Below are 14,809 nucleotides of genomic sequence, written 5' to 3' on the forward strand. Positions count from 1 at the left end.
AGTAGGCAACCCCACGAGGAATACTTAACATTTTGCTGACTGCCTTTGACCTGTCTTTATGGGACCTGATGTTGGGGGTATGCGATTATACACATATGCAGACCCCTTTGTGAAAGCCGAGACATTCGCTTTGTTGAGGGAAGGTAGGGGGCTGGGGCAGGGGAATACCCAGCATTTTGTGGAAAAGTAGGCATGTCGTTGCCTGTGTGGGGCAGGCGGCTGAGGTCACATGATATCAGGGCCGCCCCCTTTTCAGCAATCAGCGACGGAAATAAAAGTCAGTCTAGACTGATTCTTATTACCAAAGTGCAGAAAAATCATTCAATGGTCGCGATCATCGAATGATTTTTCTCCCCGAATGCTTTTCTTCATCTCTGTAAGGCTTTGTACATATGCTCCACATGAAGGCTATAGATGCCCCAGCGGTTTTAGGGCTCATCCAGGTTTGTATTAGAATGATGACTTTGGTCAAATACAAAAAGCACCAATAACTTTGTTCCTGTGGCCATGATGGTGTATAATAATAAGACAGTGAGTACCTGGGAGAGGGGCAGTGAGGAGTCATAATGGGTACAAGTGAATCTGCTCCAAGCAACATAAATATAGCGGGTAAGACATACCTCCCAACTGTCACGATTTTAGAGGGACAGTCCCGATTTTCGGGTCCTGTCCCACCCACGGCAGGCATTGTCCCGCTGCGGGGGGTGACAGTTGGGAGACCCCCCAATCTAGTAGAATAGACGCTGTGCGCATGCGCACAGCGTCTATTCTCGTATGAAAATGAGGTTGCGGCTAATTAGCATAAGCCACGCCCTCGTTTGCATACGCCCCGCCCCCTTTTCGGGAGTGTCCCTATTTGTTCAAGACAAAAGTTGGGAGGTATGGGTAAGATCAATTTACAAGAGCTACTTAATTTGCCTGAACAATTCATTCCATACACTGCAACTGTGCAGTACGCAGGCTTAGGCCCTTATTCAGATCTGATCGCAGTACAAATTTGTTCTCAAAATGGGCAAAACCATGTCCACTGCAGGTGGGGCAGATGTAACATGTGCAGAGAGAGTTAGATTTGTGTGAAATATTTTGTTTCTGTGCAGGGTAAATACTGGCTGCATTATTTTTACACTGCAATTTAGCTTTCAGTTTCAACACACCCCACCCAAATGTATCTCTCTCTGCACATGTTACATCTACCCCACCTGCAGTGCACATGGTTTTGCCCATTTTGAGAACAAATTTGTATAGCGATCAGATCTGAATAAGGCCCTTAATTCTGATCTGGTCATGAAGGCGTTTACATTAATTGATGTGTTCATTCTTAGTACATAACACCATCACAAGACTTTCCCCAAGACCTTCATTTAGGTTAAAAAATTTAAAAAGTATTTCCTTCCTCTAGCGATAACCTCAATTAAAAGATAAGTATCACATCATCAGATAGATGTTTTTGGAATAGAAATGTGATCAATGTTTATACATTACTAGTAGTAGTAATAATAATAAATACATTTATATTGTGTAATATTTTATTTTCCTCTTAAATACTATTTTGAAGAACAATCTCTATTTTATTTATTTACAAAATGTCTGTCAGTAAACCTCCATAATGCTGCAAGTCTCCTGAAACAGGGAGGAACATCAAACAAGGAGGGATCTAAAAAAAATTCCCCATTTTCATATTTAAAAAATGATACTTATTTTTCCAATAAACATGCAGGGTTGCCTACTTTTAAAACCTCCTTTCCAGGAGAAGCCCGGAGAGGACGAGGAGACTGTCAACAGCACTTCAGGGGGCGGGGCCAATGTAGACTTCATCACGCCCCAGTACTGCAAATCCCACAATTTGCAGGTCTTCAGTGAGGGGGCGGGGCTAAAACTAATTGCATCTTTAGCCCCACGGCCTGGGCTGCCCTCCTCTCCAGATTGCCGTGAGGGGGACCCGATTTTTGGGTCCCGGCCAACCCTCAATTATAGTTTTCAAACTTTCAACAGCAACAGAAAGGTTTATCTGTAGGCTCAGTAGGAGCCAGCAATGTCACTGAGGCACTGGTGGAGGCAGCCATTTTGTAGGGGGAACGATAGTTACCAGAATGCGGCCTATCAAGTGACTAGCATCCAGCATTATAGCAGAGCATCATGGCCAAAGCTCCTGTAACTGTTCTTATTTGTGTATGTATTGGTTTCTTAGGCCTCGCGAAACAGCAAGAGCAGCCTTTTCACCAGATGATGGACACGTGGCCGAGTGTGGATCTAGTGAAGAAGATGCCCTTTGACTACATTCTGCATGATGCCAAGTACGAAGGTGCCAGTGTGATTTGTTCTGACTTCCAGCATTCTGACCCTGAAGGTAGGAGAGTTTCATTCTGGGTAAATAAGATTGACGGTCTTGTCCAGCTACCACTCAAGCCAATGAAGTGACCCCGTTACCACATGTGGAATGTTGCCACAGTTCTTGTAGTGTTTAATGATTACCTTTAATTACTAATTATTAATTAAGTACATGAAAAGAAAAATTAAGAGCAAGAAATGAATTGGTCAGCTGAAGAGAAGATAAAGGTGGATTGTAGCATGAGAAATTATGCAGATCTGCATGGTATAGAGCAGGCATGTCCAACGTTGGCCCTCCAGATGTTTTGAAACTACGCATCCCAGCATGCTTTGCCACAGTTTTGCTATTAGAGAATACTAAAACTATTGCAAAGCAGGCTGGGATGTGTAGTTTCAAAACATCTGGAGGGCCAACGTTGGACATGCCTGGTATAGAGCGTCACAGTCATATTACCCTCAGGGACATCTGCCACAGTTCTGATAATTGCCATGTTGCTAGAAACGCATAGGGAAAGATGGATCAAACCTTGGAGAGAGATACAGTACCAACTAATCAGCTTATAAATGTCATTCTACAGGCATGTCCAAACTATGGCCCTCCAGCTGTTGTGAAACTACAAGTCCCATCATGCCTTGCCACAGTTTTGCTATTAGGGAATGCTAAAACTATGGCATGGCATGCTGGGATGTGTAGTTTCACAGCAGCTGCAGGGACACAGTTTCGACATGCCTGTTCTACAGGCTGTGTTTCAAAATTGACAGTAAGGAGCTGATGACTTCCTCTCTCTTCACTTTATTTCTCACCAACAATTGGTACATCTCCCCCTTACTCTGTGTTAATGATATGACCCACTTCCGTACAAATTATCAAAATGAAGGGACAAGCTTTGTGTTAAGATCTGCAGACAGGGCATTATATGTTATGTATCAGCATAGATGAGGTTCAGCTACACAGCTTTTGTCAGCATATGCTGTCTAATGGTAATATTAGCTCTTTCCGTCCTCACGTTCAGTGCAGCTGTCATGTCCTTATCTCCAGGAATCAGGCTGCTCAGCAGAGCTGTCCAATACCGAGTCTCATCATCAGTTTCTGTCTGTCAGTCTGTGTATATCAGCTGATCGGCGAGTGCTGCGAATGGCTTGTTGCCTTCAGTCAGGGTGATCATTGTCTGGCAAATAATAAAGAAACACTGAAGTCTCCTCCACTTTGTGTTCTGTAATACTGGGCCTTATTCTAGTTCACTCTTTCTGACAAATTCCTTCTTAGAAGGACAAAACCATGTGCACTGCAGGTGGGGTATACGTTACTTGTGCAGAGAGAATTAGATTTGGGCAGGTTTTACTTCAAAGTGAGATCTATATTGCAATGTAAACATAAAGCAGCCAGTATTTACCCTGCACAGAAACAAAATAACTCACCCAAATCTAATAAACTCACCATCGGGTATCCCCCTGGTCCACCCCGACGGTTGATACACCTAAATACAAACTTAACTCTAAACCTTATATAACTTAACTTAAAATAAAGACACGACACAAAGTGCTGGCGTTTCAAAAAGAATGTCAAATTTATTTTGACAATTAACTAAGACTATTAATGGTGGCGGCACTAAAGAACGGTCATTATAGGAAAGGTGGGGTTAAAGATCACTATGCATACATACAACGCTGGGTGACCACTCTCCCTGGTCAGCCACCAGGCCTGGTGGTGACGGCCATCCCCCGGACAGACGCATGGCCCATGACAACCGATGTCGAGGGAGAGTGCACCCCACTACCTACACACACACAGAGTTCTTAAAGAATGACCGTTCTTTACCGCTGCCGAAGAGGAAGAGAAATAGGGAAGGGTGGGTGGGGCTTCTTGGACAGAGGGTGATCACTCTAAACTCGTGATCATTCCTATCCTGTCTAAACCCTCCCCCTGCTCTGATAGGCCTTGTGCCCATCCTCATTACCATAGCATGTGACCAACAGCAGAGTGTACCCTGGGAGAACCCTCAGTGGTTTATGTCACCTCAGGCTTATTCAGCCTTCTGTGTTTCTTTCTCTCTGCACATTTTACATCTGCCCCCCTGCAGTGCACATGGTTTTGTCCATCTAAGAAGGATTTTGTCAGAAAGAGTGAACTAGAATAAGGCCCATTGTGCCCATTTCAGAATGGATCGCTAATCAGCAAATTTCTCATTTGTGCATGCGCAGGGTTCTCATTGTGCATGTGACTATGGCCCTGATTCTGGTTGACCGGCCATCAAATGATTTTTCCTGCCATCGGAAATATAAGTCAGTCTCCACTGACTTATATTTGCAGGCAGTTGGATGAAGACAGGGCAGGCGCTGCCCTCAGCCACCATCAGCCGCCTACCCCTGGCACACCCGCAATCCCATGGTAATGGCCAGCATTTTCATGGGGACGCCACGTCCGAGTGCCACCATCGCCCTCATCCCGCCCGCAGCTCCCCGTTACGAACGGCCCGGCGACAGTGTAAATCGACGAGAGTTTTGCGCATTTCCGCGCATGTGCACACCACGACTATCAGGTCAGGATCCAAATTCAGTTCACGCCGAGTGAAACGGAATTGGCCCCTAAATATCCATACACATAACAGTTGCCTACAGTAGATGTCGCAGTTTGATTGACAGGAAGTCAGTTTTTAGGAGCGGAAACATGGCGTTTTCTGTGTGTTTGCGAAAACACAGGCATGCCCAGGAATTTTTGGGTTGGGACTCTGACATTAGCGATGACCGCTTCCAGACTGATTCTTGACCGGATTAGTGGAAGCCCTAGAGTGGTGCAGATGGCAAAAAAAACAACTGATCGATGGTTCAGTTTTTGTGAATAGATGGCATGGCTATTTGCATTCACAATTTTGGAGCGGTGTATATTATTGGGGCGGGGGCTGGATGTTCTGGTTTTATCCCTCTCAGGGAAATTGTGGAAATAAATGATCGTTTATCACGTTTTATAGCTTGGTTTATGCAAAAATGCGGCCAAAACTCTGACAGCGGGATTTCTGCTTGAGTCCGTCCCGCCCTAGATGTTTATATCACATTTAAAAAACTAGTAATGAAAATGATCTGTTGGTGTTTGGTTCTTTAGTCCAGACTGACACCTTTATACTGCATTCTGTCCACAGATAAACCAAGGAATAGAAAGAATGACGAGTTATATGTACGACGACCTACAACACGGATGAGATTGTCTAAATATGCCTCTTATAATACCTACCACCACTGTGAGCAGTGCCACCAGTACATGGGATACAACCCCAGGTTCCAAGTAAGCAATGTTGTGCAGAGATTGCATGTTATTTCTGTAATGATAATGTTCTGTATTGTACCAAGCGGTCAGGGCACGATGCCTCTTTGTGTCACATTGCTGTTAGTACGTTTAGTATACGGTCATTAGTTTGACAGCACTAAGGTCGACATGAGCCAATGTCGACACATGGGAATGTCGACATGCCATTATGTCAACATGGGCTCGGTCGACAGTCGACAAGGTTTTTTTTTATTAGCCGACGTGTGCTGACAGGCGGTATTTCATACCCTACCATCCATGAAGGAGTCCATGTCGACTGTGTCAACATTCGAGTTAGAAAAGGGAAAAACACCATGTCGACCTTTTGACTGTCGACATAGCCCATGTCGACCTAATGAAATATCGACCTAAGCACACATCGACCTTCCCATGTGTCGATCTTGGCTCATTTCGACCTTCAATGGTCAACCCAGTGCATGTCGGCCTTACTGCTGTCAACCAGTGACCCATACCCATATGTTTTACCCATTATACATTTACTTGAATTGGTGTCACATAATAATTGAATTGGGAATAAAGGGAGAATCTCTCACACAGTCTTCATCGTGCTCTCCTGTTAGGGGCCCAGTCTTGTAGCCAGTCGGCTAACTGCAACCTTCATAATGCAGCCAGTGAGATCCTTGGAACAGTCCCAGTAGCAGAGAGTATTTCAGGAAGTGTGCAGGAGGCAGTGACCATAGAGCGCTTGATGTTCATGAAGACAGTGCTTTGTGTGACAGGGGCAGTGTCATGGTGTGATTAGAGTCACTGAGACAAGTAGGAAGCCACAGACTGAGACATAGTTATCGAAGGCTGCAGGGTCCCCCAGCAGCACACAAAGTGATATTAGGCTCCTGTTACCCTGATGAAGGATGGTTGTAATGTCAAACGCATCACTCTATGATGTTCATAAATCGCGTTGTCGCTTATTATTTTTCTCTTAGATGTATGAGTCAACATTACATGCTTTCGCGTTCTCCTATTCTATGCTGGGGGAGGAAATACAGCTGCACTTCATCATTCCTAAGTCCAAAGAGCACCATTTTGTTTTTAGCCAACCAGGCGGCCAGCTTGAGAGCATGCGGCTTCCTCTCATCTCGGATAAGGTAAAGGAGAGTGCTATCCCTGGTCCTTCTTAGAATGCTCAAACGGTGATCAGGAACAAGGTATGGGGTATAAACTGGTGAGGCAGACTGAGGCTAGGGCATTACTACTCTGCCTGCTTGCTCTTCACTACTCACAGTTTATAACACGGAATAACACATAGTCTTGGTGGTAAGGAATGTTAAGAATAAAATACAATATGAATGTAGGGAGATGTGACACAACCAAGTACATCTAATTATTGAATAACTAGTTACCCGCCCAACAAAATTATAGAACAATAATACAATAGTGTCAGCGCCTGGCTGGCCACACCCCCCAATGAACCAACACTTGTATTGCTCTGTCAGGCACCATCTACTGACTGCCAGTCATGTGCACAGCACTTGAATCCCCCCCCCCATAGAGGTGAGGAGCATTAGCTCATCTATATACTGTTTTCTAAATTGTTACTTGTTGAATGGATTATTTTTTTAAATTAGTATTTCTTGTTGCCACAAACGTGGTAGAGAGTTTAGAGAAAAAAAACTGACCTGTGTTGCTTCCTGACTCCCCCTAGTGGGAGGGCTTTGTTCTCACCAACTGAGAATTAGCCATGGCAACTGTGGCCAATTTAGACCAGCCATTTTGTTTCTGTCCCTGAAATGTAATACGATAATTATTGAATGGTAGTAATTATAGACTTAATATAATTTTTTTCATGTCATTGTTTTAATAGAGTACTGACTGCGTGAAAAGTCCGATCTTCACCCCCACGACAGGCCGCCACGAGCACGGGCTGTTTAATCTGTACCACGCCATGGACGGAAGCAGCCATTTGCACATATTAGTCGTCAAAGAGTATGAGATGGCCATCTACAAAAAATACTGGCCAAACCACATCATGCTGGTCCTGCCGAGTATCTTCAACAGCGCTGGAGTCGGTAAGTGCGGACTCCAATCACTGATATCAGTAAAATAATTATTCTTCTGAACTAATGTGCGATGGCCTGTTACTTTGTACTGCATTTCTTATTAGAGTATATATCTAGACCAGGGATTTCGACCCAGGGTCTTCAGTGCCAGGTTTTAAGGATAGCCATACATGAGCACAAGTGACTTATTTAATATCTCCGTTATTTTGATGAAAGCATCTGTGCTCAAGCATGGATATCATAAAAACCTGCCCTGTTAGTGTGCCTTTAGGACCTGGTCCTGCCGAGTATCTTCAACAGCGCTGGAGTCGGTAAGTGCGGACTCCAATCACTGATATCAGTAAAATAATTATTCTTCTGAACTAATGTGCGATGGCCTGTTACTTTGTACTGCATTTCTTATTAGAGTATATATCTAGACCAGGGATTTCGACCCAGGGTCTTCAGTGCCAGGTTTTAAGGATAGCCATACATGAGCACAAGTGACTTATTTAATATCTCCGTTATTTTGATGAAAGCATCTGTGCTCAAGCATGGATATCATAAAAACCTGCCCTGTTAGTGTGCCTTTAGGACCGTGGTTGGGAATACCTGCTGTATCTTACACCTCTGTGTCTGCTTTCTGCCACATACTGTATAAAGATGCACTTATATGCGCTCAAAGGGCCTGATTCAACAAGGCTCGCTGCTTAGCGAGCCCTAAAACGCCACCCGGCGGAACAAATGATTTCTCTCCCCTTCAGAAATAAGTGTGCCTGAACTGACTTTCATTTCCTTCGGTGTTCGCCAAAGAGGGGCGGGCGCTGACGTCATGTGCAGATGGAACAGGGGCGAAATCGTCCCCGTCCGATTGGTGCTGAATTACCCCCAAAGCACACTAAGATCTCTCCTCCTAATCTCCATTTATCTTCTCCCCAGTTCACTCTTCAGTTGCTCATCCCTTCTTTTAGCGTGTAAGCTCACAGGCAGGGCCCTCCATCCTCATGTTAAACGCCTGCTGCTACCCATGCCACCACTTCTACCTGTCTCTTGTTTCCTAGACCATGGTCAGTGACTCTCCCCCTGTGTGCGTGCCCTTGTCTGGGTACAGCTCATTGAGTAAAAGCAATCAAATAAACACAAAGTGAAAAGTCAATGAACACGTGCGCTAAAGCAGCCAATGGAGAGTTCAAACTGAAAAATGGTGACCCAAACACCATCAAATATGTAGAAAACAAGAGGTAGATTGTCCCTTCCACTGGCGCTCTAATAGGATGGTACCTCCCTTGAAATTGAGGTACGATCCTCTTCTCCCAAATTTATACGACAGCTACGGTATATAAATAAATACCATACATCCCTTTGAATACAGCAACGCTCCTCTTCTCCGCCTCTGAAATAGTATACTTCTGTATCGCCAATATGGGTACCCCTTAATTGGTGGGTGGTCAAAGAGTGAAATGGACTCCCCCAAAAAGGAATGCAAAGAAATGGCAAAAATAGTGTGATACCATTTAATAAAATACAGAAGTGAGACAAATACAATCAGATAGGTGAATGGAAGAATGGCCTGTTACCCGTTTATGTGGAGAACATGGATGGCAATCCAGTCCAATTCTTCCATTCACCTATCTGAATGTATTTGTCTCACTTCTGTATTTTATTAAATGGTATCACACTATTTTTGCCATTTCTTTGCATTCCTTTTTGGGGGAGTCCATTTCACTCTTTGACCACCCACCGATTAAGGGGTACCCATATTGGCGATACAGAAGTTTACTATCTCAGAGGCGGAGAAGAGGAGTGTTGCTGTATTCAAAGGGATGTATGGTATTTATTTATATACCGTAGCTGTCGTATAAATTTGGGAGAAGAGGATCGTACCTCAATTTCAAGGGAGGTACCATCCTATTAGAGCGCCAGTGGAGAGGACAATCTACCTCTTGTTTTCTACAGCTCATTGAGTGCTGACTCACCTCCGCGTACATGTTAGGTAATAGTCCTTGCCTCTTGTCTGCATCCTATGCAATTTGTCAGTTTATTACCTTGTTGTTCCTGAAATATGTCACCTTATATTTACTGTACTTATATTGCAAGTTTCACTGTTACTGTAAATATTTCCTCTGCGAAGCTGCGACACGTCTCTGGGTTGGGTGTTATTGTGGCATGTACCTGCCATCTGCTTGTATGTACAAATGCATGGCATCTGCGCCGCTACTGATGTGTGCAGCTTGAGTAAGTGTACGCAATTGCGATAGAGTTTGTGATGGCTTTGGTGCACTTGGTAACATTAGCAGCACCGTAGCCTAAAAAAAATCTCGATTGCAATTGTATTTTCATACAAACATGAATTAAGCCCAATGTTCTGCCTTAAAAATAAAATAATTATTTATTAAGGTATATTCTATGCATTTGTTATCTATTTCGTTGTTACCAATATAACTTGTTCTAAAGCTGGTGCACATTAGCTTTTGTAATGTTCTAACATTTTAAAAACCAGCGTAGGGTTTAGAAAGGGGGGAACACGCCCATTAGAAACATCCTGGTTTTAGTGTGTAAGAGTAAGAGTAGTACAGTACTGTAGGTGTGAACGTGCTCTGAAAGGTGTTAACCTTGCCTCAAGGTCAACCTGACTGTGCTCTTGTGTGTGTCTGCCCGGATACTGGTAGGGCCACAGATTTCGTCACTTTATGCCAATCTTGCATCCAGTTTGGACCATTTTAAAATGTTGGCAGCCACATATGACATATGTTATAATTTAACATGATGTTTTATATATATTGCCTAATGGATTTGGTTCTTCTCATTCTTGTCTGATTGTGTACAGTCCTGTCACTGACGTTTCGTTTCTCACTGCACGCCTTGAATAAGTGAGCACTACAACGGACATCTGGTCATCAATGACAGGAGGATAACTGACTACTTTATTATCAGAACACTATTCTAGTGCTCCGTTATTTCCTATTAATATTTTCATATATTTTCTACTGTTTTGCTGCTTGTAAATGCTTCTTAAGGCCAATATTCAATTAGCCCCCGATCATTGATTGATCATTGTTCCGGTGGGCAGGGCCGGATTAACAATGGGCCTGATGGAGCTACAGCTCCAGGCCCACTCTCCAAATAGGCCCATTTTTTAGCTGAGGGCCAGGGCTTTCCAACGAGCCCAGCCCCGCGTCGCTAGCCCCCCGGGAACCGGAGATACTGGCAGGCAAACCTGGAATGTTGTCCCCATAGAGTAACATGGGACCCGCTAATTCCGAACCTCCACCCGGTTCCAACGGCTGCCAGTTCCCCCTCCGGCATCACAGAAGCTCGAGGTTGATCTCAGTCGAATCTTCAATCTGATACCTGGCCCACATGGGTTCATTGGTTCTAGAGATATTGCGGGTAAACCATTTTTTTTTTTTCTGAAATGTAATTTCATGGCTGTTCATGTTGTTTGAGGACAGATTTCTCTGGAACCAAACGGCCCAGTTTGGTTCCTTAGCCGCTCAATGCCCCTATTTATGAAGCATATTGTGCATTATTGCTCAATCTGTTTGGTATAGTGCAGGCTTGTCCAAACTATGTCCTTCCAGCTGTTGTTAAACTACAAGTCCCATCATGCATTGCCACAGTTTTGCTATTAGGGAATGCTAAAACTATGTCAAGGCATGCTGGGACGTGTAGTTTCACAACAGCTGGAGGGCCACTGTTTGGATATGCCTGGTATAGTGTGTATTTTGGTTCAATCCATGTGGCAAAATGTGAATTTTGCCTTAATCTGTGTGGCATAACGTGAATTTTGACTCAATCCATGTGCCATAGTGTGAATTTTGGCTCAGTCAGTGTGAATTTTGGCTCATTCCATGTGGCATAATGTGTAAGAGGCAAGTACAGTATAAGGGGGTTACTATTGTGTTGCATGATTTGTATAAGGGGTATATGGTGTGGTAAACTTAGGTGACCACATAAAAGGTGCTGAAATGTTGTCTACCAAGTTTCGGCTTTCAGTATATTTTTTATGACTGGAGTGCCGCCTCACCCCGCAAGTACCAAATATACTCAAGTATAAGCCTACTTTTTCAGAACATTTTTTATGCTGAAAAAGCCCCCCTCGGCTTATACTCGAGTGAGGGTCCCACTTGAGTCAATACGTTTTCCCAGTTTTTTGTTGTTAAAATTAGGTACCTTGTCTTATATTCAGGTCGACTTATACTCGAGTATATACGGTATCTTAGGACATCGGCATCCTGCGGGTGCACCTTTGGAGTGCACCCACCAATATATCTCCCTGCATTTTTCTTATGCCAGCACCCTGCCTTTTCCAGGCATATATAATTAGTTGAAAGTATTTACACAAATACAGACACACCCATGAGCAGACCACTCAACAGAACACTGGTCACGCCACCCACATTATTAGGTGCGGGCCGCAACCCCTATTATTGCGCATAATAGGCCCTTGATCATTTTCAGCTCCAGGCCCATTTAGACCTTAATCTGGCTCTGCCGGTGGGCTATTCATTTAGCCCTGATAAGCTGGCAGGAGACATGGCTTATTGGGGATTTTGTATCACCTGCCTCAAGCAGGCAAAGCAAAATCCCTGAAATCCCCTTTTCTAGTGAAAATAAACAGGTTTCACTGAACCTGTATGTTTTCAGGCAATTTTTTTTTTCCAGGGGTCCAAATTGGATAGCCAGAAAAAAAAAACATCAACTCCGAAATGGGGGAATTCTATTAGCAGCTATAAATTATCACAGGAAAATTGATCCTCCTAGGGGTATCCAATTAGCCCGGAAGTCAGTAGTTATTGGATAGGCCTCAGCAGGTTGAAAAGAAAATCCCTAACAACATGAGGGTTAACGAGTGCCGTGACCTTGTTAACACACTTATCCCTGAATTTTCTTCAGAAGGGATGCATTCGCTGGCTACCGCATTGTTATAATGGCAAATGCACTGACTTATGCAATTATTAAAGCAAAGGACAGCTCTTACGGTAAGAGTTGTCCTTGATGACCATTAGTCCGTGTTACCACTGTGTGTTGATGACCATTAGTCCATGTTACCACTGTGTGTTGATGACCATTAGTCCGTGTTACCACTGTGTGTTGATGACCATTAGTGCGTGTTACCACTGTGTGTTGATGACCATTAGTCCGTGTTACCACTGTGTGTTGATGACCATTAGTGCGTGTTACCACTGTGTGTTGATGACCATTAGTCCGTGTTACCACTGTGTGTTGATGACCATTAGTGCGTGTTACCACTGTGTGTTGATGACCATTAGTCCGTGTTACCACTGTGTGTTGATGACCATTAGTCCATGTTACCACTGTGTGTTGATGACCATTAGTCCGTGTTACCACTGTGTGTTGATGACCATTAGTCCGTGTTACCACTGTGTGTTGATGACCATTAGTCCGTGTTACCACTGTGTGTTGATGACCATTAGTCCGTGTTACCACTGTGTGTTGATGACCATTAGTCCATGTTACCACTGTGTGTTGATGACCATTAGTCCGTGTTACCACTGTGTGTTGATGACCATTAGTGCGTGTTACCACTCATTAACTTGGTACTTTTAACGGGTGTTAAAATGGCTGTTGGGGGAATTTGGGAGTCTAATTGGATTGCCCCGTTATTAAAGCCCATGGCGAAATTACCTTTAACCAGGGCTTAAAGTGGTCGTGCAGAGGTGGGGGAACTAATTTTTCTGTACCACCTAATTACCCCCCCCCCCCCCCCATTAGGCAGAGACAGGGCCAGTGGTATGGTTTTTGGCACCCCCCTGCAAACTAGACTGCTATTCTGTGAGAAAACCCTGTTGGGGTTAAAATGTTCCACCTCACCATGGGTCAGATGCACTAAGTTTCAAAAGTGATAAAATGGAGAGTGATAAACAGCCAGCCAATCAGCTCCTGCCGGTCAGATATCAAACACAGTCTGTGACATGGCAGATAGGCGCTGATTGGCTGGCTGTTTCTCACTCTCCATTTTATCACTTTTGAAGCTTAGTGCATCTGGCCCCATTAGAGGTGGTGGAACTCAGTTCCACAACGTTCCCCCTCACTTTGACGCCTGCCTTTAACTTAAATTAGCTTTAACGTCCATGGCTATTTAATTCCAGACTTTTTTTTTTATCTTAACCCCTTATTAATGACTGCTAACTGCTAATCCATGAATAGTTTGTGTGTGTGCGTTTGTGCATGTGTGTGTTTGTGCGTGGGTGTGTAATGGGTTTTTAGAAAACAGCTGATTAAGTCTGCCAAACTACTGCACATCTGCCTACATTTATTTATCATCATAATCACGCTTTAGCTGAGCCCAAAACGTTAACCGGTCCAATATACGTAGGCTGGATCAAAGCATCACTAGGCCTAATTGTAAGCAGGCCGCACCAAGAACATGGTGACATGATGCTCGTTACAGAATTGGAGCGATACGCCCCTCATTACACACATCCATCAGGGCCTCTACGACCTTCAGCATTCCCGAGCGCACTGACATTTACACTTCTTGTGTCTCTGACGCAAACATTGTATCATTCTGCATTTCTTCTGTGTTTCCAAATATTTCACTAATTAGTAGGAAATTCAGATTTGTCTTAAGCAGCCCATACACGGTCCGTTTAACGGATCCGTTTGGGACTTCAATAGTACACATCGGATCGCATCCCTAGTGCATGCAGTGTGCATGCACGGCGATCCGATCCGATATGTACCTAGTACAAAAAGTATGCGCAGCACATACTTTTTGTACCTTACTATGTGATGCGCAGGAGCGCGCATCGCATAGTACAGAACGGAGCCGCACACAACGGACCGTGTATGGGCTCCATTAGAGAAATTTGGGTATGGGTTTTGTGTCCCGACTCCCGATGCATTTTACTAGTATTCATAAGGAAACCCGCATAGATGTGTTTTTGGGAGGGCTGTACAGTGAGTTGCCCTATGTGATTAAGGGCCTAATTCGAACCTGCTATACTCCGACCCTTGCAAACAGGAAAACACCACCCTGACGAATGCCTGTTGCCCCTGCCCGGAGTCTGCTCGTTAGCATTCGAGTGGGCTTGCATATAAATCCACTCGCATGCGGCTGAACGAAAGAGAAATCATTGTTCGCTCAACATTTGATTGGTTGTAGGGATGGCCATCGTTGCAATTGCCATCGATGGCAACCATTGATGGCAATTGCAAC

General features: G+C 44.2%; 1 protein-coding gene across 2 annotated transcripts in view; it reads left to right on the forward strand.

Moving 5' to 3' along the window:
• GREB1 (growth regulating estrogen receptor binding 1) overlaps nt 1-14,809 on the forward strand; it is a 125,659-nt gene that overhangs the window by 99,506 nt on the left and 11,344 nt on the right. For both annotated transcript variants that reach the window (XM_083178557.1, XM_083178556.1), the window contains 4 exons: nt 2,189-2,347; nt 5,466-5,608; nt 6,574-6,735; nt 7,452-7,656. In XM_083178557.1, coding sequence (XP_083034683.1) covers nt 2,189-2,347; nt 5,466-5,608; nt 6,574-6,735; nt 7,452-7,656 — 669 coding nt within the window. The remainder of the gene's footprint in view (nt 1-2,188; nt 2,348-5,465; nt 5,609-6,573; nt 6,736-7,451; nt 7,657-14,809) is intronic.

This window comes from Crinia signifera, chromosome 3 (genome assembly GCF_055691185.1).
Source record: "Crinia signifera chromosome 3, ASM5569118v1, whole genome shotgun sequence".
NCBI lineage: Eukaryota > Metazoa > Chordata > Amphibia > Anura > Myobatrachidae > Crinia > Crinia signifera.